Source organism: Lampetra fluviatilis, chromosome 40 (assembly GCF_964198595.1).
Source record: "Lampetra fluviatilis chromosome 40, kcLamFluv1.1, whole genome shotgun sequence".
Lineage (NCBI taxonomy): Eukaryota > Metazoa > Chordata > Hyperoartia > Petromyzontiformes > Petromyzontidae > Lampetra > Lampetra fluviatilis.
The window spans coordinates 5689124-5714019 of record NC_136314.1 but is presented as its reverse complement, the minus strand read 5'-3'; the positions used below and the strand labels follow the sequence as shown (position 1 = coordinate 5714019).

At 46.2% G+C, this 24896-nt stretch overlaps 1 protein-coding gene across 2 annotated transcripts; it reads right to left on the bottom strand.

The window, feature by feature from the left end:
* Nucleotides 1-2534: 2534 nt before the first annotated feature.
* Nucleotides 2535-19305, bottom strand: LOC144946175 (phosphoglycolate phosphatase-like). 2 transcript variants are annotated; one of them, XM_078874986.1, is made up of 5 exons: nucleotides 19112-19305; nucleotides 18872-18931; nucleotides 10606-10894; nucleotides 7881-8166; nucleotides 2535-6771 (listed from the first exon to the last, which is right to left on the bottom strand). In XM_078874986.1, the coding sequence occupies exons 1-5, from the start codon at nucleotides 19113-19115 to the stop codon at nucleotides 6319-6321; spliced, it is 1092 nt and encodes a 363-aa protein (XP_078731112.1). In that variant the 5' UTR covers nucleotides 19116-19305; the 3' UTR covers nucleotides 2535-6318. The 2 variants fall into 2 exon arrangements, with proteins under 2 accessions (XP_078731112.1, XP_078731115.1); XM_078874989.1 differs by having other exon boundaries at nucleotides 18872-18928.
* Between the last annotated feature and the right edge of the window lie 5591 nt (nucleotides 19306-24896).

The following is a 24896-nucleotide window of genomic DNA, read 5'->3' as shown; positions in this document are numbered from 1 at the left end:
GACAGTGTTCATCTCCCGGTGGAAATTACAAATTCTAATAAGACAACCACTGCTTGACCCCCCGAGGGGAGGGATGATAGGACCGAGCCATCGGTAGGCTCCTATAAATGGTAAAAAACTAAATTAGCACGATTAATCGATGGGCTTTACCTAAGGCTTCACGATTATATATGTAGTGACATCGCGGATGTCACTGTATGGTGCCGGGCCTAGGGGGGCATGGCGTGCGATATACTCACATCGCGGACATCACGTATTCAGCAACATCATGCATGTCACCGAGTCTTGCCGGCTCTAGCGAGTCACTGCGTGCGGTGCACCGTCATCGCGGACACCCCGTAGGTGGGTGTAGTACCAGCCCTAGTGGGGGCTTGGTGAGTGCTGGGATAGCGCTCAGTGGCACCACGCGTGGCGTGCAGCGCCGTCTCCCACCGGAGGGAGTGGGAGAGCGTCAGCCCAGGGACAGTTTTACCCTGGGCCATGGCACTCTGGTTGACCCCGACGGCACGTGACCGGTAAAGTCTACAGGGGGGCCCCCAGGTGGGGGCTAAGGGGTGGTCACGTGTCCGGGGAAAGTTGTCTCAAGAAGAGTCGAGAGAGAGCCAGAGCCCTCTCTCGACCCCGACACGGGAGCATGTAAGCGGGGTCCCCGCAGGGAGCGGGGTTGGTTGTTGCTGCCGTCATCTGAAGATCTACGTTCTACATCCAGAAGAGTCTCCAACACGTGGTCCTGAACCCGAGCCCCGGTCCGTTGTAGCGAACTCCCAGTGTGTTGGTGTAGTTAGCCGGGTGGTCCACCACCCGAGGCTGTTATCTGGTAAATCGGCAGCTACCCCTTTTGTGTATTCGTGTTGGTGTAATAAATGTGTTGCCTCTAAGAAGTACGTCTGCGACTCGGTTGGGCCCGCGACATATACACAGAGGGTGAGAGTGAACGTCGAGGCAGAATGCATGACAGACAAAAAGCGGATCGTACCGTTACTCTGTGTGGCCTGTAACATTCGCTTAAAGTTCGTTGAACGTTGACTGTCGTGACCACCCACCCTGAGTATTTGTATGCTACCCACCCCCCCGCCCCTCGTCTATACAAGGTCACGCTACAGGTTTTTTTTTTACAGTGTGAAGGGAATTTTAAAAGAGTGCAATTCAACCGAGCCTCCATGCACTCCGCTATTGACCACTAACATATTTGTTCGATGGCCAGCCAATAGCCGCTGCTGCGACGATGACCACCGGAGTTCGCGTGATGCTGGTTTATGTTCCTTGACAAGATCAGCAAGGTATTGTGGTTCATTTGTCGCTAGCACTTTGTGTGTAATGCAACGCCGTAATTATAATATATATTGGGGGGGAACGCATCCCCCCCATAAATTCAAATATGCTGAAAATGTCGCCCCCCCCCCGCAAAATATTGCTATAAGAATAAATAATTGCTATGCTATGTAAATAAAAATAACAATTTGCTAAACCTTGGCCACAATATCTGGACTTGTCTTCATTTTAATCAATGCATAGATTTCTGTTTATATGATTGTGGTTATGGTTGTACTTTATTAATCCCTAATCTCTACCATTCCATACAATGAATCAAGAAATGTAAAAAAAATTAAAAACAGAGCAATGTAATACAATACACTATTAGACATTGTCAAAAATAAAAAGTCCATCCCATGTGTTAGTGCATTTTTAAATCTGTTAGGCAGGAAATTAGTTTTCAAATCTAGATCTTTTTCTGGGTTGGGACCCCCAGACACCTTGGAATATTTGGTCCCTCCCAATGTTGACTCCATGGCTACGGCCATGGTGTAATGAGTGGCCTTATAGCAATGTAATTCGTCGAGCAACAGGAAGCCAATTCAAGCTCGGCAAGCACTGGACGGACACAGGCGGACCTTGCAGTGCCCAGCACGACACGTTCCACTCGTATACAAAAACAAACCATTGTATAGCATCGAGATCTTGGACCGGAGCAAACAAATTAAATGAACTGCAGACACCGCTCGCAAACGTGGTATGCAACTGTATTTAACATAGGCTGCTTCTATTTTCACTTCCTCATATGCAAGGTAAAGGTGCAGCCCTGCAATGACTTGTTCACACCAACGATGGGAGAAGGGCCCTCCACTACAGGGAGCTCCGAAGTCCCCTCTACTGTGGTATTTGGCCTACTCTTCCACTGGTCACACATCAGCGCCCCCATTCGGCGCAGTTTGTGACGTCTAGTGCGAAAGAAATCCAGCATTTATATACACGCATCTTGGAAGAGGTGGGAGTAACCACACCTCACCCCACCACACGCCACCTTCCGATCGGCTCGCTGTGTTGTGCCGGTTTATCCTTCTGGGTGGAGAGAGGCAGAGAGATTTAAGAAACCTGCCCATTGTTTCAATTTCCACGCGAGAAGGTTGAACCTATGGCCTCTGCATCATAAGTTCATTACGCTAACCATGACACCTGGGCAGCAGCATCTGGACGCATTTCAAACAGACAAAACCATTCGTAAAAAAATCATGACACGCTCCAGTGCTCGGCTCACAAACATTTTAATGCGCTCCACGTTAGTAAATCACCTCTACCATCACATACACATTCTCCCCACATAATCAATGCATCGTCACCATTTGTATTAGTCTTATTAGAAATGCTCCAACGGAGCAACAACAAGCAACCTCCGCTTGAGAACCAAGTGTCACACCGGGCTGTGGCGCTGTGAATTCCCTGCAGTCGCCCCACACCCACCAATGCGGCACTTGGCGTTCTGCGACTTCCAACACTGGGACGCGGTGGCACCAATGTAAAAACTTTAGGAGTGCAGAGACACGATGAGAAACAGCACCAAGCCATCGCAGGGTTTTTATCACCTGCCTCTTAAATGAGAACTATCATCACGAGAAGTATCATTTGGGATTTAATACGACACAGACAGACATGTAGATAGACAGAGTTGATACAACAGAGACAGACATGCAGAGAGAGAGCTGATGCATTCGTGTTTTCAACTCGAGTTGGAAAACATTAAAAACAGGTGGAGCGGTGGCCCAGTGGTTGGTGCACTTGTGCTATGAACCCGGCGGCCTGAGTACAATTACCCAGACATCGCTAAAGTTCAGTTGGGAGCAGTATCAGAACCGGTCTCTTGCCCCACACACACAAGTCTTTACCAAGCCATACTGCTCAATGTGGGGAGGGGGGGGGGAGTAAATTCCATCCGACATCAATTGGTGGATTGACAGTGGTTGGTATAATATATTGTTGTATTTTATATCAGATCTAAATTCTGGGGTTTATCGTGGGGGCTTAGGGTGAATGTATAAGCAATTTGGAAAGTGACGGTGGCGGTTGTGCAACAAATAAAATCCGCGAGGTATTGCAGCGACACCGGTGTTCGTGACCTCGCACGGTGACTGGCGAGACAGAGCGAGTGATACGCGGTGGCGTGATGTCCTTAACGAAAAAAATGCGTACTCTTTCGCAACCAACAAAGCGGTAGCGGTAGCCTGCAATGGGAGGGCAGGTACGAGCTAGCTTCAGCCACCCCAGAGTTAACCGTGTAAACTGCAGCGGTGGTCACGCTATCACGCACCTCTGGCAATTGCCAGACACCCAATTGTTGACCGGTTCGAAGCCGACTACGATAACGTTATGTTCTTTGGGTCTTTCGGTAAAGTCACGTAGATGGGTTCAAATGAATGGAAAAAAAACCTCCGTTTCGATCACAACACAAGCTATCGTCTCTTTTTCTTCCTCCTGATGACGATCGCTTTGTGTTGTGATCGAAACGTCGTAGTTTGGTTTATTTTATTTGTATTCATTTGAACCTATCTACCTTACTTTACCGAAAGACCGAAAGAATATTAATTTCTGCAGTCACGGAAGCTTTAAGGTCAAGATTTACGATTACGTTACCCCTTTTTTATTTATTTTTTATCCATTTCCAAGGCTGAGCTCCGTTAAAGATTTCTGCGCACGGGCAAACACATTTGGCGCAACCTCTCGCCGTGGCCATTTGCTCGCCGCCACACGCCACCTACTCCAGCTGGGTCCAGCAACCCCAGAAAATATTCGTGGGTGTAATGGGACAACCCCGCTGGGCATCTTAGTAAGTCGCGTTCCGCGGAATGCCTGTGACAAGATAGAGGCTGCCAGAGGTCAAGGAGGGTGGGGGGGGGTCACGATGCTCCAGCTTGCACATCAAAGCGGGGTTTAATCCGTGCCCTTAACCGTGCCTAATCCGAGCGAGGCCCGCGGTGTATTACTGTACGCACGCGATGCTACTTCGCGTCAATGATACGCGCGCGCGTGCTTCCTTAACGACGGTGAAAAGGCCAACGACAAAGGGGACCCATCTCCCTCGCACTGGGGGCACGCGCGAGATACAGTGAACGCGTTTTACATTCGTTCATGTTTGGCAAGCCAAGCATTTGAGTGGCGGCCAAAATGCTCTGTGAGAAAATCCACTTTAAAAGAAAAGTGAACGCAGGCTTTCACCTCTTGCCGTATGTTTCAGCATACTAACGCCTCACAACCTTACAGTTACTTTATTAAACAAACATAGACATGGAGCCCTGCAATCACTTGCTCACAGCACTGCTGGCGGAAGGATTTCCGTATGTACGTACGTACGGATGTTGAACTTCATTCGCACTGAATGTAGCCAAACGTACTCTCGAGATCCCCTTGCGGAGGACGTTTGGCCTACTCTTTCACGCCGGCTGGGAACATTTTGGAAGAGGTGGGAGCGACCCACACGTTGCCCCACCACACACGACCTGCCTGCCGTGCACCCCATACACACTGCTGGGTGGAGAGAGGTGGGGGCGGGGGGTTGAAGAGATTGAGCCCAATTGAAGCGGCAGCCTCTGGATCGCGAGTCCAGCTTGCTGCCCTCTGCAGCAGGGGCAGCGTCCTCCAAACGTGTACTTCTACAAGTCAATAATGAGGGGGGCTGTCATGGAGTAAGTGGATAACCCTCTCTTTAGATCTATTTATTTAACATATATATAAATCGGACCCACCACAGATGGCTACACAACGAACTTAACAATGCCCTTGCTTCACTTAACCTTTGCGTACATATGCATTCCTTTTGTTTACCTTGAGTAAAAGCCAACTAATAGCCTTGTGTAACTTTTTTTGTCGCCCGAGTGCTTCGGAGTAAAGGGATTTTTTTGGACCACTTCTCGGGGTTAGAGGCAACGGGCACCGATTGGTTTTGGGAAGAGAGATTTTTGAAAAATGCAACAGTAAGATTGCATTTTCAAAAAGGGCCCTCTTCTCACAATGAAGACGAACACTGCCGTTGGTGCAGCCACATAACAGACGTGGTGTATGTCTCGTTAATAAAAAACATTAATAAAGCTGGTAAACTCTTTAAATGAAAACGTCCAACAGAAGATCGCTCAGGAGTTTGATAATGGAGTTATCTTCAAGACGAATGCCATTGTTTAGTTATTTATCAATAAAAGGCTACCAAGAATTCAGACCGTGCGTAATCAACATTCTACTCTCATTATATTGTTTTTATTACAATACGGACGTCAATCAATAATTTAATTATGTTAAAGTGCTTATTTCATAGCTCTTTGGGAACAATGTACGTTAATTATTTGACGGTAATTCAATGTAATTCGTAACACTCAATATGGTATATGCTACACGTTACGAAATCGGTGCGCTAGAGGCCAGCGATTTAATTCTGTAATGGAAGCGTGGATTGCATGAACGTCCGTCATTCATAAAAAGTGTTGTTTATCGAACACTGTTGTCCAAAACGACATTGCTGTGGAAAAAGAACAAAACATCCGGCCACCTTAAATTATTTAGAAAAATGCTTGCACTGCCGTAATGTCCAAGGGTGAAGTTAAACTCATGGCTGTGCCGACACGACAACATTAAACAATCAGGTAAAAGTCTACACAACAGGCAACTCGCAAACAAATATTAACCTGTACAAAGTAATGCTCTTCAGTTTCATATTACCCAATGACTAACTGGTCACCATTTCACCCAAAGGTGAAGAGGCAACTCTCGTCCCGACGAAGGCAAAAGGCGTCGTTTTTCGTGGTCGCGTTTCAACAGCTCTCCCCGACGCGCTTTCGTATCGTGCCACGCGTCGTTTGGCGCGACGTCCGACGTTTGCGCCTAGCGCTCTTTTCGTCGATTTAACTCGGTTCCAGAAAACGTTCCGACGGACGTCGAGAGCCGCAGCAAAAACGTCGGACGTGACGCCGGACAACCCAAAAACGCAACTTAAAAAAAAAACACCGGACAAGCACGCGCGTTCGAAGCCGCCACCGCCACCACGACTCGGCCGCTGGCTTAGCTCGACGGGCGACCGCCTCCGAGGTTGTCGTGCGCGCCGGACAAAAGCCTCGCCACGCCGGAAGGCGTCAGCCGGACAGGCGGCAGGCAGCCGCCCCCACGCGGTGAAAACGCGGCGAGCGCAATCTCCGCGGCGGTCTCCACGTCGGGCACGATGACGTCGGCGGCCAGCAGGTCGCTCTCGACGCCCACGCCGCAGAGCACGCCCACGGTGAGGCCGAGGCGGGCCGCCCGGCCCATGCCCACGTCGGTGGGCGTGTCGCCGACGATGGCCGCACGCGACGGCTCCACGCCCAGCCGCCGGCACATATCGAGGGCGAGGCTTGGCGAGGGTTTGGGGACGATGCCGGCGTCGTCGCCGCACACCACCGAGTCGAGGAGCGGCGTGAGGCCCTGGGCGTCGATGAACTCCTCGGTGCCCGCTCGCGAGTCCGACGTGCAGATGGCGATCTTTTGAGATGCGCGGTCAAACGGGGGCGGGGTGGGGAAGGAATATAATTTGGCGCGCCCGTTGGAATCTGGCGACGCTCCCAACGCATTCAAAACATGCGCTTGTCCACGTAAGTATCTATTGAGTGGCGACAGCAGTAGAGCACGCACCAAGCGAAGGAAGTCGTCTATCTATAGGCCGTGACAAGATAACGGGGCTGGGACAGTGAAGTGGCTCAGCCGGGGAGGGCGCACGCACCACGGCAGGCAGCGCTCGCATGCCGAGGCAAAGGACTTTTAGCACTGGTTTTTTGCTCTCCAAATTTTGCCCAAACCTTTGGCCAATTTGTCCATTTTAATGAAGGTTAATTTCTGAATAGCAACAAACATTTGATGCATATTGGATCAATCTTATGAGAGTGATCGTGAACCTCCCCCCCCCCCCCTGCTACAGACATAACGCAACAATGCTTCCAGCCGGAGTTAAAATGTGTTCATAATGTATACATACACATGCACAAGATGCTTTATGGTTATGGCATGCCCAGGGGCAATCGTCACCGGCAACTGTTACTGCTACGCCATTCTCTATTGCACACATACAGGAACCCACAGTCAATACTCTCCTTACAGGCGCAACTGGGATGGCAACTTCCAATCGGATCCCTGAGGTCATACGGTCATCTGAGGTCGGGTACTCTGACGATAAGGATGATGGTGACGACAATGGCAACAACAGCAATGATGATGGCAATGACGAAGATTACCATAGTGACGATGACAACATCAATCTTAAATTTCGCAACCTGGGCAATTGCGATTTGGATTTGCGTAGCGCCAAAGGCTAAAGGCATTTTAATATTCCGCACAGGAAGTGGGCACAATTATGCCTGACAAAGAAGATTATGATGACAATTACGTTACATGTCTAACTTTTATCGCAATGATGTTTCAAAATCATCCATGCTCTCACCTCAAGTACCACTCCTCTGGTGGTTGTCTCACATATACACCCACTCCTGCCGTAGGAGAATGAGAAATTCCCACGACTGTGGCTCAGGGTCGCAAACAGGAGATGCGCACCACCCAGGAAAATAGATCAATCACCAAGATGACCGACGTCGACTCACCTTAAAGCCCCGCTCCTTGAGCCTCCTGAAGATGGCCACCAAGTCGCCTAGCGGCCTCATACTGCCGACGCTGCAGTCGTCCTTCCAGGCAACTCGCACCACCCGCTCGACTTCAGCGTCCTCCAGGCCGTGCTCACGCTGCAGGGCCTCGCGCAGCATCAGCTGCACCTGCTGCATCGTCTTCTCGGCGATGCTGCCCAGCCGGACAACGCGCCTCTCGCCGTCGTAGCCCAGCGCACGGTAGACGCAGCCCAGCAGCTCGGGGCGCCCAGAGACGGCCAGCACCCTGCGCGCGGCCACACGAAGACCCGGGACTTCGCGACGCGGTTCGCCTCCAGCCGCGGTGGCTATAAAGTTAGGAGGTGAAAAGATGTCGTTAGAGGTTAGGGAGGGTTTTGTATCCAGGCCTAACAGATGGATCGTGGTCAGTGTTGCTGTTAGTGATGGGGGGGAGGGGGGAGGTGGAAATTTCTCTCACACACAAAAAGAAGCCCACACAACGGGCCTGTGTTTTTGTGGTTAATGGATAAGGAGGCCTCACGTGGCATTCTTTCCTGAACCTACCAGACCCTCCGGGTCGCCCTGCTCGTGTTTACTCATCGACTGGAGTTCTGTTGATCTCCTGCAGCTACCCGAGTGTTGCGGATGCAAGGGGGGGTGGGGAATGCAGGGTTGGTGAGCCCTCCAGGGTGCAAAAATACATTTAATCCCTGCTTTCATTCTCCCCTTGAGGGAAAGGGCAGAGACAGCGGAGAGGATGAGCGGAGAGGATGAGCGGAGAGGATGAGCGCGAGTGAGCGAGCGAGCTTCACGCTGCTTGTACCGTCGGTGTCAGCTCTCGTTGACGCGAAGAAAGCCGATGATTAGAAACGCGTTTTCTTGCCGATCGCTGTGCGGCTTTATGGACTATTTGACTGCGTGATGCTTTGTCCTTTCCGTTCACGATTGACCCCGGTGTATTGCCTTTGCTATGCCTCGCCTGCCTAACTGTTTTACCAATAAGTCTTGTACAATCTTCAAGAAATAAAGAAAAAATATTTAGAGGTCAAATTATTCAAAGGTAAAAGGTGCAACCCTATTGGCAGAAGGGGCTTCTCAATGAGCACTTGATGTGGGTACTGGTGTTAATCTTGTACACTGTAAATCTAGTACTCGTGTATTTCACCAACCCGCACTGACCAGCGTAGCAAAGTTTGGCCAAACATCCTCTGTGACTGATAAGTCATTGGGAGGCCCTTAGCCAGGGCTGTGCAATATAGAACATGCAGGGCACGTGCACATTCCTATAGTACACAGATACTCAAAACCTTGTGTACAAAACATGAAATAGGCAGGTGAGAAACATGACCAACAAAGGAAAGAATGCTTCAGTATTGCATTGCTTCAGTGTGTTTTTTACAGTCATCTGAGCCAGCCAACCCACGGCACCTGGGTCTGTCCCGTGACCTCCTGTCAGCGAGCCTTCGTCACTTCACGTGGCCTCAAAGTGCACCTGGCATGGCACAGGCGCCGTGGTGACGTCACTGCCACTTTGGTGGCGAACGGCGGCCGTTGTTGTTGCTGCTATATCGCAGTATTACGAAAGACGGCAAGGACTTGGGGAAGCCTTCATCCAACAGTGGACAGATCATGGCTGCTGACGATGATATTGATGATGTATGCATGTTGAACTTCTTTCGCGCCATATGTAGCAAACGGTGCCAACCGGAGGTGCGGGGGAAGGAAAACAACCTAAACATGAAGAGCAATTGGAGCAAAGTACGAGTAAAAATTGTAAACCTACTGTGTTCTCCGAATTTACGTGAATTTTATCGGAGCAGTATTTGTCATTTTGAAACTTGAAGAGTGTAAATTACGGTGCCAAGTGGGTTTCTGAGGTCAGAGCGCCGAGCCAGATCCTGAGTCCGAATCCAAGCAGCTGCCTGTACAGGAATAAACTGGGCTCTCGTGTCTAGTGAGAGTTGATAGTTTCAGCCTCGGCACTGAATACAGTAACAAAATCCCCTACAATACTAAATTTGGTTCCGTCTTTAACTTGTCCAAAATGTATCTCTGAGAATCAAAAACGTCGCCTTGACGACAATAGGACGGGCCGTCAATCTGCAGCAGGGTGGGCGGCAAAATGCGGCCCGCTACTTTGTGGACCAGAGGTTGCTCGAAAAGACCTCGGAAGTAGTTCTGCGATCTCCTTCCATGGGCTCCTCTCCAGCACGCTTGAATCATTCTCTAATACAAGGGGGAGGGGGGGGAAGGGGGTTGCACAGTTCTATGAGAGTTCCAAATGGAATCTTGGCCTCATGATGAGGCACTGACTTGATAGCACAATCGGTGTCATATTGAAAACTAAAAAAAAAAATATCCATTTGAAAACTCATCTCTTTAGAACTGCTTTCTGTGTTTAGTTTGCCGTCCTTCTCACGCACCTCCGATTGACACGGTTGGCCATGTACGGTGCGAAAGAACTTCAACATGCGTGTACAAATCGTGCAATTGAGATTTTTTTTTTTTTTCCCATGACACGTGCATGGATAGCACAATCGCGACAATATTAACCAATCTATTCTACGGCAACCATCAACGCCGGCGGCAACGCACCCTTCTCTTGACAAACCGCAGCCGCGCACGCCAATTCACGACTACAAGCGGCGCCACACTAAAGGCGAGCAAACTCGAGGACGCTTCCCCCGTGACCCCAGCGACCCCCTCGCCCCCCCGTCAGTAGTACCTCTGGCCGATCTCCTCGCACCAGGGCCCCCACATGGAATGGAAGCACATGAGAGTGCCGTCCTTGTCGAATATCACGAGGGCCGGCTCGTGCTCCGAGGGCGGCATGGGGCAGCCCTCACCGCCCACCACCAGCTCGCCCTCCTCCACCACCGCCGACTTGACCCCGGCTGCCGTGGGTTCCACGTGCCGCCGCTGCTGCTGCGCTTGCCGGTCGTCCCACACCGAATAGGGGCCCTCCCCCGTCGTCTTCAGGGAGCCATTGGCCACGCCCATGAACCTGGGTTCATCTGCAAACACAGCCAGACAAGGTGCAGCGAAGAATGCAGAAGCAGTTGGGAAAAATGTGTTTTCTCACGGCGATATGTATGGACAGTAGTCGCTCGAGGGATACGCTCTGGAGATGCTCGCGAATATCTAATTTCCCGGAAAATGTTATTGAATTATCTTCAACAAATACATAAATAAGCTGTAAAAAAAATGTTATAATAAACAAGTATAAAGTAAATACATTTTTTATATTAAAGTATTAAATTACAGTTGTTGTATATTGAACTTCTTGGAAGCTTCTACAAGTCATCTCATACGTGCAACATCTGCAGATGCTTCTAAAGCTTCGAGAAGTTCTCTCACTCTCATCTCTTTATCTCATCCCTTTCTAGCGCTCCCTCTCTCTCGATGCAGTCGTGCAGAGTTCCAGATGCGATTCGTGGATAGCCAAAATTGCGGAACGCAAGTTTGTGACTAACGACGGAACTGTACATTTGTCATCATGATGCTTGGTATTGTATTGTTTTATATACTCATTGCAAGAATGACGTAACTACAGTGGTGTAAAATATACAGTACTAGTTGTTAAGGGCTCATGTAAAAAAAAAAAATTGTGAATATCACTGTAACAATTGTGCACGTTTCACAACGAACACAGTCTTTAAAAAACCACACATTTTGAAAGTACTCTGAGCTGGCACGAACGCACACCTTTGACGCCGCAAGAAAATTTCACGAGTAAGGTGAAACCCCTTTGAGCACAATCACCTCCTGAGCTCCGACAGAATTCCATCCACATGCATCTAAATCTCACGTCTCGCCTGCTTGCCGATGCGTTCGCACATGGCCGGCAAAAAAGTGACAGCAGCGACAAACAAAAAACGGCACAAGGGGGAGACCTTGTGAGCGCGTGCCTAGAATCGATTCATGCGCAGCGACTATGGTGCACGGAGCCGAGGTACCGCAGCCGGTCATACCGCACACCGACGCAAACTTTACACATCCCGTATCTTTGCCAAGTTGACCCGGTCACCTTTTGTGATTCAGACGGAGCCACGACCTTGCGTACAAGGGAAACCACTGACACGGCGCCCATCAGAGGTGGCTGCTTCCCTCAGGGCCTCTCAATGGCAACCACGAATGGAACTCTCGCTAGTGGAGCACACATCTACGCGTGATCGCGTGCGTAGTGTCTATGTTACTACTCTACGGTGTACCAGTCGCAAGTCAAATGACACGTGCGGCTTTTATGGCATCACCATGCACAGTCAGCACTGGGAGGGAAACAAAGCACTGTAGCTGACATTAAGCCACAAATATGAGGGGATGGCACTTAAACATCTTCACACAGATGCAATCAATACACTTCTCTAATGCTATGCCGTGGCCAACCTGCAGCGCAGAGAGTTGGAGAGTTTCACAATGCTGTGCGATGCAACAGCCCTCGCCTCCAAAGCACCGCATTACAGACGTGCACTGGTAGGCTTTGCTCGATAAAACTTCTAGACTTCAGTTTTTTAATTCATATTTACAGTGGGATGCTGCTGCAGTTGAATGGTTATCACCCTGGAACTACAATCCAAATGGTTCAATCAGATCCCCCGGCACAGCAATTGAAACAATGGTCCAAATTTCTTAAACAACCCCCCCCCCCCCCACTTCTGTTCACCCAGCAGTGTAAATGGGTGCACGACAATTCGTCAGTCGGCAGGCCACATGCGGCGGCGGCAGTGGGGTCAAGTGCGGGTCACTCCCAAAGACGCCTGGTCATTGTGGAAGAGTAGGCCAAAAACATGTTGTCGAGGGGCTCTCCAGAGCTCCCTCTAGCGGAGGCCCCTTTTAATTCCAGGAGTTGGAAAAACATTTTAAGGACTAATAACAATTTCTCATAAGTTAGACTTAGGTACCTACGATTCTAAGGGTTTTCCGTCCAGCCATACTGTGATACATTTATGATTATGAATGTCTGGCGTTAACGGTATTAAATGTCGGAGCCAGAATAAGTTATCTTTAGGATACATAGGGTTTGGTGATAACACACGAGGCAAATGTGTAATTTTGATGCATCGTTGTTAATGACTAAAGGCTCAGAGAGCCAGGCTAAGCCACCACTTGGACTCTTGCAAGGTTCAGTGTTAATACCCGAGGATCAGAAAGATTCCCTAACAGCAAAGACACAGGGAACCACCTATTCCTAATGTTAAAGAGATAACGGACAGCTTCTTGGTCATGCATTTGAGGATAGCATCACAGGCAGGACCACATCAGTCAAGAGAAATGGAGCAAAGCACGAAGGCAGTGTGCCCAAGATCCCTTGGCATTATTCGAAATAGAATGGGTCCCGTGAGCAAGCGTCAGGATCCAAATTTGGCAAATAAATGACCCACAAATCACTCGACTGGGAGAACGCATATCAATAACCGACTCAAAGTAAAACTACTTCAGACTGGCAGTGAACCAGCGCCTCCATGATAGACCTGCCCTCTAAGAATGGCACGAAGACCACATGTGCACTTGTGCCTCAGCAAGAAGGGCCGGGGTTAAATTCAACTCGGGTGCATTGATGTGTGAATATTGTATATGGCTTTCCCCATGTTCCACAATGGGTTTCCTTCCATAGATTAAAAAAACACAATATACCTGGTATTAGCAAAAACAACCCAATAGTGAGAAACTACCTCCAAATTACTCAATTGGGATTACACGGAGCAACACGACTACTTCCTGCAAAAACTTGACAGGACCCTCCTTACCAAGATACATTGAGACTCATTGAAGATTTCCCCCTATAAGCAGCGTATTGATAATAAAAAAACCACACTTTCTCACGCGAACATATTTCGAAAAAACGGACCAAATGTTTGAGCGAGAACTCTGAGGCAAAGTTGAAAGAGCATTGGCTCACTCGTGTAACAAAAGACAAACCGCGAGGGCTGCATGACCACACTGCAGTGTAAATCTATACTCGGTCAACACAAGTTTCCTTTTATGTCCTGTTGTTCTGGCACCGATCTCCAAGGCACTACTAATCTCAACGCAGATGCACAAACAGCAGGTGAGTTTATTATTGCAGATTTTATTTCAATTTTTTAAATAAGCCCGAGGGCCCGTTGCTATTTTTCATGTTTGTTTGTTTGTTTAAAACACATGCTGCGCTCTGCCCTAAACCGTGTTTGGACAACCACTGATCTCATTTCCTTTGTCATTATTATTGGCATGAGTAAAAAAAAACACAACTACAGAGGAACATGGGCATTTGGCTTATTGAGAGTTAAACGGTTAGCGGAACATACAAACTACGTGCTCACAAAATACAATAATTTAATACCGTATTCTCTGGATTAAAAGATTAACGTTTTTTTCTCCTTGTATGTTAAAGCAAAGGTTGTGATAACGTCTTATAAAGGTGTGTGTGCGAGAGAGAAAATATTTATTTCACCTAATTCACAACAGAAATAACTTTGGCGTGCATCTTACTTTTCAGGGTGTCTTATAGTCCCCGCAGGATATTGTAACAGTTGTATTTTTAAGCAATTAGCTATTACCAGATCTATTCAACCCCTTTCATTGAAAAACATTTTGGGGAGGTGAAAAAATCGTTTCCAGAAAATTATGAATCTCTTTTTAAACAGATGTGCAAAGCGTGTACGAAAAAAAAAATCTCAGCCTTATCCAGACCACCTGCTCGAGAGAACTGGATGCATGGCCATTTTGTTTCAGACCACCAACTGAAAGGGTTGAGAAAATGGGGTCAACCAACAAGGCAACAGTGAAAAAAAGTCAACTGTAGACCAGTTTCACCCATACTAGTAGAACTTATCAGTACAGTAGCCATCAATGTTCACCGCTGTCAAATGTCTCTGGTTTCTAATTTTAACTTTACTTAAATAATTTCTGGTGCGATTGGTTTTCTCCTCATTTACGGATTTGAATTATAAATGTATTTTTGGAAAGACAAGCCTTCCTTTGTCTCGCATGTGTTAGTGGAAAGCCAAGCCTAGTCCCAATAGGGCTAATTAAAGACGCGATTATTTCCTTCAGAAGGGACGTGGCCTGGTGAGTTAAGGGAACCCGAGATGGCACTGCTGGGATTCATCGTTTCAAAAACGAGTTTCAGCCACCCCAGGGTACCAACAACCGCACACAAATAGAAACTGCGAATTAACCTAAACCTGAGGATCATAATTTCAGTTTTATTGGCGTGTCATTAATATCGCGATGGCATAGCATGTGGAAATGTGTTGGTGATGCTGCATTGGCAGTGCAGCCCAAAACACGAATGTGTTGCGTTTTTGTTATACTGTACGTGGAAGGTCACCGAAAGAGATCTCAGCAGTAGTTCTGCGACATCTCCTTCCACTGTCCGTTGTCCAACATCGGATGTGGCACTGCTCTGTGAGCATTCAAATTACATTCGTTTCATTCTGTGGCACTGACAGTGCAGTTGGAATAGCACACGGCAACATAAATGTATTTTAAAGTCGTTGCCAGAAGCACAATTTATATGTACAGACAGCTCTGTGTAAAGCACGAATCTTCAGCAGGGAGAGTTTACACAAATATTCTCCACACATTACAGATCTCTCTATGGAGACAAAAGTATACACTAGCCCTTACACCAGAGCTTCAGTTCAAAAGTATACAGCGTTCCATTGGTCAGCTGGTGTGATGTAACCTTAGAGGGTACTTGATAGCGTATGCGTGCGCAACAGCACAAAGGCATGAATGACAAGTGTAAAAGTTACTGGTACGAACAAACGTGAATGTGCAGAGTCATTCTTTACTCAGAAGAGCCATCGTTGCAAAAGGAAAGGCTATTGATCGCAGGATGGGGTTGGGTGGATGTACAGCTGGCCAGGAAATGTGCATTGTGCAGCGTAGCTCGGCTCATTACAATTCAAGTACACTCCACGACGGCTTCACACCGATTGAACGCTTCAAGGGCCTGCGTCGAATGAGTGGAACAGCGAAGTTCATTGAGAGATCCTTCTGCCAACATCATCTTCTATTGCTGACCCCTTCAGTTGCACTTAACCTCCCCCACGACCCCACCCAAGAAACACGGCTCCCTGAAAGTGATGAAACTTTGCGCCTTGGTGTCACCATCGCATCTCGATTCTACGAGCAGAGCACACTCGGCCCACAAATGTTCATACCATTTGTACGCACGTTCCCTCTGTGCGCATGTGTGTGTGTGTGTTTCCATACAATAGAGAGCGGCAACGTACTAAACTTCAACAATGTACACTGCATAAATGATTTTAGGAATACAGCATACGTTTCCCAAATTGTTCATACCAATTTTTACGCACGCTCCTCGGTGTATTTACATATACACACGGTGATGTGTGTATACTGCATACTAGACCAAGTGACTACTTACCACATATTAAACTTCAAAAATGTATATATACTATATACGTGTGTACTGCATACAGGAATTAGTCAAGAGAACATCTTCTGGATAGTAGCCCTCTTCATATTTAATAGTAAAATTACTTCTGGCCACGTGGTTTTTTTAAAATATATAAATGAGGACATCTCTTCAACACACACACATTGGCAATATTGGTTTAGTGAATTCAATTCACCGTTTGACAGTTTAAATTAACGCATTGCGCAAATATACTTTGTATATACGAGTCCTAACACCTGTCCAATTAACACAATTATCTACGCGAAATTGAAGACTGGACTTTGTAATACGATTCCGAAGAGAATGAGCAAAGACATTCGAGAACGCAACACAAGCATGGCTGAGCATGCCAATAGCAAGCAAGGGAAGTATGAAGGTAGCAAAAAAATGAGGTTGATGATCGGTTAACTCACAAATGAAAAAGCCCCAAGAGAGAAATATGAAAGCATAATGTGATTAGAGATTTCATCATACATTTATTGTGATTGTTTTTTATAAATAACTCTATGGCAAAAAAGTATATACAAAGCCCCGAAATGAGGTTCCAGATGTCACACTTGAAGCAGTCAACTGTGCCTTGCACAATATGAAACAGGACTAAAGCTACTTGTGACGAGGATGACATAACTTCTGGACATCATCAAAGCAGCGGGACCAAATGTCTGGAACAACATTTTCAGACTTGTTCACGATATGTTCACGCAGAAATAAACGATATCGATAATGAATTACTACAGATCGATTACTCTTCCATTCAAAGAAGGGAGGTAAAGCCAACGTGAAGAACCGGCCCCATCATTAGACACGCGTATAGAAATTGTTCACCGAAATCATTTGAAAAATTAAACAAGAGTAAAACAAACTGGAGATGAAAAAATTAGCAAGCAGGGTTTAGGAAATGTTTTTCTACCAGACCACATGCATACTATTTACGATAAAGTATTCTGGAAAAGAAAAATGAGCTTTAGTATACTGTAAAAGCATTTGCAGTCTTCCAAGTTTTCACGAAACAAGGCTTGCCTAACAGATGTTCAGAAGTAATAAAAACACGTAAAAACATAACAGCCACCCCTAAAGTTACATGACGAAAGTACAAAAATGCATGTTCAAAGAAGGGTAAGACGTTTCCCACATTTGATTGGAGAACACAATGATAAAAAAGATCAAGGGGAGGGTAGTGGCTTCGCAATGCTTTTGGAAAGCTGACGTTAATCATGAAAGAAACATGCCTGTGTGCCTAATGAAGAAGTGGTTTAATAAAATGTGTACTACTACTCACCCTGCCATATGGTTCAGGAAAAAGATGGCCATTACCACTGTTACATTGCTTTCATAGCTTTATTTTGGTGATTTCGAAAACGTTTTGGTTTAGCCATATTTGTTTGTTGTAGTACAGTTAGACATAACTTTAATGTAAATTGTCTTATGGTTGTTATTGTTTGACTTGCATCCGACTGGGATTTTTGCACACAGCATTGATATACGGTGCTTTTTCTGGAAGACTTTGCCGTTTTTTCCTGGATTTTTCTATTTGCGCGTAGTAACTTTAATATGTTTCTTGATCATGTTTTTGTTTGTTGCGGTTGCACCCGATTCAAGAGCCGAATGACTCAGGGCTATACCAAATAAAATGAAACTGAAACATGAAATAGAACAAAAACTACAGAACACAAACTAGCATAGAGAGATAGATGCACACTTGGAATGACAGTACAGTATATAGAGAAAGGGAAACACGCGGACGAAAATAATTCACTCAAGATTAATTAATGCGGTAATTCAAACGGTTAGGCAAGCGAGGCATGGGCAAGGGACAACGTCTCTCGACTGCTTGATACGGCTGATGATCAAGGCAGGAGGCGAATCCAGTGAATGGAACGCGTGAGAGAAAGCGCATCGGTCACGGAGACTGGAACAATGAAATCAGCTGGTGTGTGGAGCAAGGTAGATCATTATCACATGGTGATGTGGCGATGTATTGGGGAAGAAATCATCAAGCAGCGGAGTAATCATGGCTCATGGTGACGATGATGATTATGTGCTGGACATATGGAATTAACAGGCGTCTAAGATGGGAAGTAATCAAATAATAAAAATAATAAAATAATTCTGACGCTGTCGCCTCGACAGACCTGGTTTCACCTGAGGACGGCTGCTTGCGTTGTGGCCGAAACGTCGTGAGAATTATTTTATTATTTTATTTTTATTAATTTATTACTTCCCTTCTACGTGATGACTTTACCGAAAGAACCAAGAAGATGAATCTCTGCAGTCACGAAAGCTTTAAATCGAAATTTAGGCGTCTAAGACATACGGTACTTTTCATCACGTGCAGTTTGAATGAGGCAATTATCATGTCACCCATCGTAATGTTGCTACGAATACCATTCATGCGGGACCGTAACACGTCAGTAGCCGGTATACTTTGAATAAGAATAAAAACGAGACAACATTCACGTACGACAAACCCCACACACACACAGACGCATGCTGATATTCCTTTATAATGCCGTACGAGTGTGTATCAACCGGACACATTTGACGCGGACTGGCAGTGCGTGTGCGTCGCCGTCTTACTTACAGTGAGCAGAGGGCATGTTGTTGTTACATGACGTCCTTCCCGGTGGCAACAGCACATCTGCTACAAACACCAACGAGAGACGGAACGCAAACAAACGTGAAACAAGACAACCCAAATGTCTAGCGCTCACGCGGCACGAACAGCCGAGAGTCGAACGCCATTAAAGAGCCCTCCAATGAAAACGAAGCCGGCTGCTTTTGTTGTTGTTGTTTAGTTTAAAAATAATTTGTTTGTTTTTACCCATGGCTCAGAAGGTGGTGGTGGTGGTGGTGGTTACGCAGGCCTCGGGGGCTAGGGTATGATCGTGGGGCCTCTCTCTCGGAGCCTGCCACAGTCTGCGAGAGAGCCGGCTGGTCCCACGCAAGCCGGCTCCTGACACCCACCGCAGCTTTATACAACAGCAGCGCAAACAGCTGACACGGCAACACGACCACGCCCACTGCCCACGGATCGCAGCAAAGGGGCGGAAACCGGAGTGGCGGAGGGTGGAACACGGAGCCGGCGCAGTGCCTTGGCAGCAACAACAACCCGGGCCGGATTAAAGATCCGCGATGGCACACGGAGCCAAGCTGAGCTGCGTTTTTTTGGGGTCTTTCGGTAAAGTCACTTTATTTTACTTTTATAAATTTTTTACCTACGTGACTTTACCGAAAAAAACCTAAGAATATGAATCCTTGCAGTCACGAAAGCTTCAAATCTAGAATCACGTAGATAGGTAGAAGGGAAATAATAAAAGAAAACAATACAATTCTCATTATCACACGATGATGATTGCTTGTGTTGCAATCGAAACGTCGTGAGAATTGTATTGTTTTATTTTTATTTTATTGTTTCCCTTCTACGTGACTTTACCGAAAGCACCAAGAATACGAATCCCTGCAGTCACGAAAGCTTTAAATCGAAATTTCACGTAGATATGTTCAAAGATAATAACAAAAAACTACGACGTTTCGATCGCAAAACAAGCGGTCTTTGAACCCATCTACGTGACTTTACCGAAAGACCCAAATAATGTGAATTCCTGCAGTTACGAAAGCTTTAAGTCAAGATTTCATACTCTTTGGTTCTTTCGATGAAGTCACGTAGGTAGAAAAATAAAAACATTAAAAAAAATTCAGAAGTTCCACTGCTCAGCAGGATTATTCAGCATTCAATTATTCCACTGCTCGATCATTATTATAAACAAAATTCCGCCTGAGGACGACCGCTTGTGTTGCGATCGAAACGTCGTGATATATTATTTTTCGTTTTATTTTATTTTATTTTTCTACCTACGTGACTTTACCGAAAGAACCAAAGAGTTATTTCGGTAAATAAAGAACTCTTTGCCTGCAGTCACGAAAGCTTCAAATCAAGATTTAATGTTTATTTTTTAAAGTGCGCTCTAGCCAACGATGTGAACGCGACATCCAACGTTCTGTAACGATCACGTAATTATTTGGTTGTTATATAATTGTATTGTTGTTGTTATGTCGTTATAAATCAAGCCGACTCATTTCACTGCATTATTGCGGATGTATGTGTGGCAGGGCAGAGTTGTTGTTGTGTGTGTGCAGCGATTAACAGCGCTACGCTGCACTACGAACCTGGCGACCCAGTGGCGATTATCTGAACCGGTCCTGCGCCTCCTCCTAGGTCGACTCAGCCTCAAAATGAGTCGCCGGTGCGGTGTGTAGTAAACATCGCCGCGGGGAAGACAAAGGCGGCCGGGCGTGGTGTTGGCCACTCGCTAAACAGCACTTGCCCCTAACACTCTGCTGCAGGCTAATACGATGGGTGGGGGATCTTTGTGTTACACTCGACAAGGAGATGGCGTAGTTGTTAATATTGCGTGTACAGAGGAGAGGCTGTAACAACGCAACGTTTGATTCTGCCGTTGTTGAATGGTTATAACGCAACGGACTTCTTGCACATCGGGGGGTGGTGCGGCACGTGTTCGATCCTCGTGGCCATGAAAGTTGATGAGGATTTGAGAATGGTTGTTGAATCTTGATTTAAAGCTTTCGTGACTGCAGGAATTCATATTATTTGCTTCAAGCTGTTAAAACAGTCTGCCTCAGCAGCTTTCCCCCTCTTTTTTTTCCTCCAGATGACGATCGCTTGTGTTGTGATCGAAACGTTGTGGGTTTTTTTGTTATTTTGTTTGGTGATTTTCTTTGAACCTATCTAGGTGACTTTAACGAAAGATCCAAAGAAAATGGTTGCTGAGTTTCATCATTATCATAATCTTTTATTTTGACTTAAAGCTGTCGTGACTGTAGGAATTAATTAACAAAAAAAGCACGACGTTTCGATCGCTTGTGTTGCGATCGAAACGTCGGGGTTTTTTTTGTTTTTCTTATTTATTTTGAACCTATCTACGTGACTTTACCGAAAGACCCAAAGAATATCATCTTTTTTTTTAATCACCCCTTGTCCAAAAATATTATGATCAGCTGGTGACGGCTGAAAGAAAATTATCTGTTACTTTTTAGTGCACTTTTAAATAAAACCGTTGTCTTTTAAAAATAAAATGTCAAGGAGTTTATTTTTAAATCACCCCTAGCCTCTGCTTTCCCAGCCCGTGCTATAAACGGGTACAATATGCAGGCACCGCGCTAAGTCGATACACCGGGTCGCGTGCGGCGGGGGCAGAATGTGGGTACCGCCACCGCTTTCAGAGGCGTCTTAACCATCGTGGAAGAGTAGGCCAATGTACAGAGTAGGCCAATGTACAGGGTAGTCCAGATGCATGGGCGGAATTTACGAGGGTGGGCTAAGACTCCTCCCCCCCACACTGGGCACCTTTAGTAATTTATTTTCAGTAGTTTACAACTAAGATAATTTTAATAATATTCACCCGTGTTTACTAATGTGAGGGACAAAGCGAACCACTCCTCCCCCCCCAAAAAAAATATAGAAGTCAAACTCCGCCTATGTTCAGATGTCTTGTGACCCCCATTTCTCGACAACTTAATGTATTTTTTTTAGGTGAGATTTATTTAAACAGACGTGGATATGCCAAAGGGGGAGGGCAACTTTTTTATGGGTCAATTAATTTGGGGGGGGTCACAAGACATCTGGACCCACACCATATACTGTACTACTCTTTGGGTCGTCTAGAGATCTATCTGACGGAGGCCTTTCCAAGTGCAGGCCTCTTACACATCGCCACTGTTCGGACTGAAGCGACACCCCCATTCGCTTCTCTAAAAGTTAATGTTTTTTTAAAGTGAGATTTATTTAAACAGACGGAGATATGCAAAAGGGGGACTAATTTTTGTTTATGGGTCAATTAATTGGGGGTCACAATACATCTGGACCCACACCCTGTACGTCTCTTTGGAGGGGGTGGTGGTCGTTTCGAGATCCCATCTCAAAGAGGCCCTTCCAAGTGCAGGCCTCTTACTGTTAGGATTGAAGCGACACGTGCAGATTTTTTAAATTCCTTTTTTTGATTTTCACTCCCCAGGCTGTGATGGAAATGTTATTTTAGCACCTAAGTTAAGCCTCAAACGAGGTTCGTGTGCGAACGTGTTCGCCCAGTCCCCGCTTGCGTAAATACAAATGCTAGATTCTGGATTGCAAGGTGCTTGTGTTTAAAGTGTGAGTAATGTTCGCTTCAGGACAAAATCGTTTTACTTGACAGGAGCATCATCGTGAAACACCCAACCGAGCTATTACACCACCGCCACAACAGTTCCACAAAATAACCGAGAAGTCAAACACATTGTTAAAATGTGTTTTCACATCTTACGCTGGCAAACGTCAGAATCGGAATCTTTATTTCTTTTGTAACTAAGGGGGCCCCCCTTAGTAAAATGTGGCTTTGGGTGGCACAGCAGACGTCAGAGCGTGCAGTTGCTGCGTTTGAATCCAGGTTTTAGCCACATGTGGTTAAACTGCGTTCTCTAGGGTAGAGAGTTGATCGTCTCAGCACACTTGCCAATGACTGCGCTAAGTAAGTCCAAAACAAAAAATCCCCCCTATACCTTTAACAGACTGTTGGGGCAAGTGCTGTTAGCGAGCGCCTATGAAGGCCGGACGCACACACGAAGGGAGTGGGTGGCTAGCACCACACCCGCACGGCCGCCTTTGTCTCCTTTGAAGGGGTCTCACACTCTGTGACACACACGTGACGCGTCATGGGCGGATGGATGGTGGATCGAGTGCTCATGGGTCCCAAGCCATCACTGATCACACACAAAAGTGAGCTCCTTGGAATAAAACACTGTTTTGAGTCCGTTGTACAACTGGCTCGGATTCAATGATGGCTGATACAATTATTTTGGGTTAGATTGCGTAAATATTTAAATGTGTCGTTAAACCCATCACCCGACGGCCAATTAGTAATTATTGGCGTGTTCCGTTTACGTGACAAACCTTACTAATTGGCCGTGTCGGGTGGTGTCGGGTTTAACGACACATGTTTACGCGATCTAACCCAAAAAACCTGTATTATGGATGATATTGGTAGTGAAAGCCTGCTGCGTGTTCAACTCAACGATGGCTCCTGGACATCTGCCAGTAACCGGTTCCAGGTGTTGAGACCCCGAAACTGCACTGGCCGTACCGCATGGATACATTTTAGATGCGAGAATTAAAATTGTCAGTGTGACTGCCATGCGATGGATATCAATCTCGGTGGCAGAGTGGGTTGGGGTAGTGCTGGCCACTACTAATTGGACCAGGTAATTTGGTGCTGCTGCTGCTGTTGGCAGTGATATACAGGGACAATAAAAAAAGCAACACACTTGTCAAAAACACTACCTTCCAAGAAAAACTATAGAATGGGCGACATTTTGGGCAATGCCCCCTCCATTTATGTGGTACTAGGGGGAAGTACCTGGCGTTGCCCGGGCGAAAAAGACAGACACACACATCGACCTGCACACACTTACAGACATTGACCCACACACAGAAAGACATCGACTTACATACACACAGTTCATCTTCTTGGTTCTATCGGTAAAGTCACGTAGAAGGGAAGTAATAAAATAATAAAAATAAAACACAATAAAATAATTCTCACGACGTTTCAGACTCTGTCGCCTCGACGGACCTGGTTTTCACCTGAGGACGGCTGCTTGTGTTGTGGCCGAAACGTCGTGAGAATTATTTTATTGTGTTTTATTTTTATTATTTTATTACTTCCCTTCTACGTGACTTTACCGACAGAACCAAGAAGATGAATCCCTGCAGTCACGAAAGCTTTAAATCGAAATTTATACACGCAGTTATGGACTCACACACACAGACATCGACTTTAGATACACACACATGGAGTTACATGGAGTTACATGGACTAACACACAACACATGCACCTACACACACACACGCAAAGAAATGTGGTATGAAGAAGGATAATTGCCCGAAACCTAACCAGTCACATAGTTTGACCTTTTAAGGCAGTATACTCTTTGGTTCTTTCGGTAAAGTCACGTAGGTAGTAAAAAATAAGAGATCACGCACGACGTTTAGATCGCAAAACAAAAGACCGTCATCAGGTGAGACAATCACAGCCAATCAAATGAGACAATCAACTGCCTGCTTCAGCAGTTTCCCTGCTGTGATTTTCTCACCTGATGACGATCGCTTGTGTTGCAATCATATTCTTAGGTTTTTTCGGTAAAGTCACGTAGGTAATAAATGTAATAAAAGTAATTTTACTTTTATTAATTTAAAATTTTTACCTACGTGACTTTACCGAAAAAACCTAAGAATATGAATCCTTGCAGTCACGAAAGCTTCAAATCTAGAATGTGTTGCAATCGTAACGTCGTGATCTATTTTTTTCTACCTACGTGACTTTACCGAAAGAACCAAAGAGTATGGATTCCTGCAGTTACGAAAGCTCCATATCCAGATTTTAAGGCAGTGTTATTGACGAATGTGTTGAGTTTGATTAGACCAGACAGTCAATGTTATTGAATCTCAGAGGTAGCTCTGTGATGTCCACCTTTGTAGGCCGTTCTCCAACACGAAGGCTCTTGCGAGACATCGTAATGGATACCTGGTCTCATAACATAGCTGGTTGTGATGGTC

What these genes read in the sequence shown, in the direction of transcription:
- LOC144946175 (XM_078874986.1), bottom strand. An exon ending in CAACATGCCCTCTGCTCACT is followed by an intron (nt 10,895 to 18,871) that starts GTAAGTAAGACG and finishes CTGTGTTTGCAG; the next exon opens with ATGAACCCAGGTTCATGGGC. An exon ending in TGCGAGGAGATCGGCCAGAG is followed by an intron (nt 8,167 to 10,605) that starts GTACTACTGACG and finishes GGCCGCGCGCAG; the next exon opens with GGTGCTGGCCGTCTCTGGGC.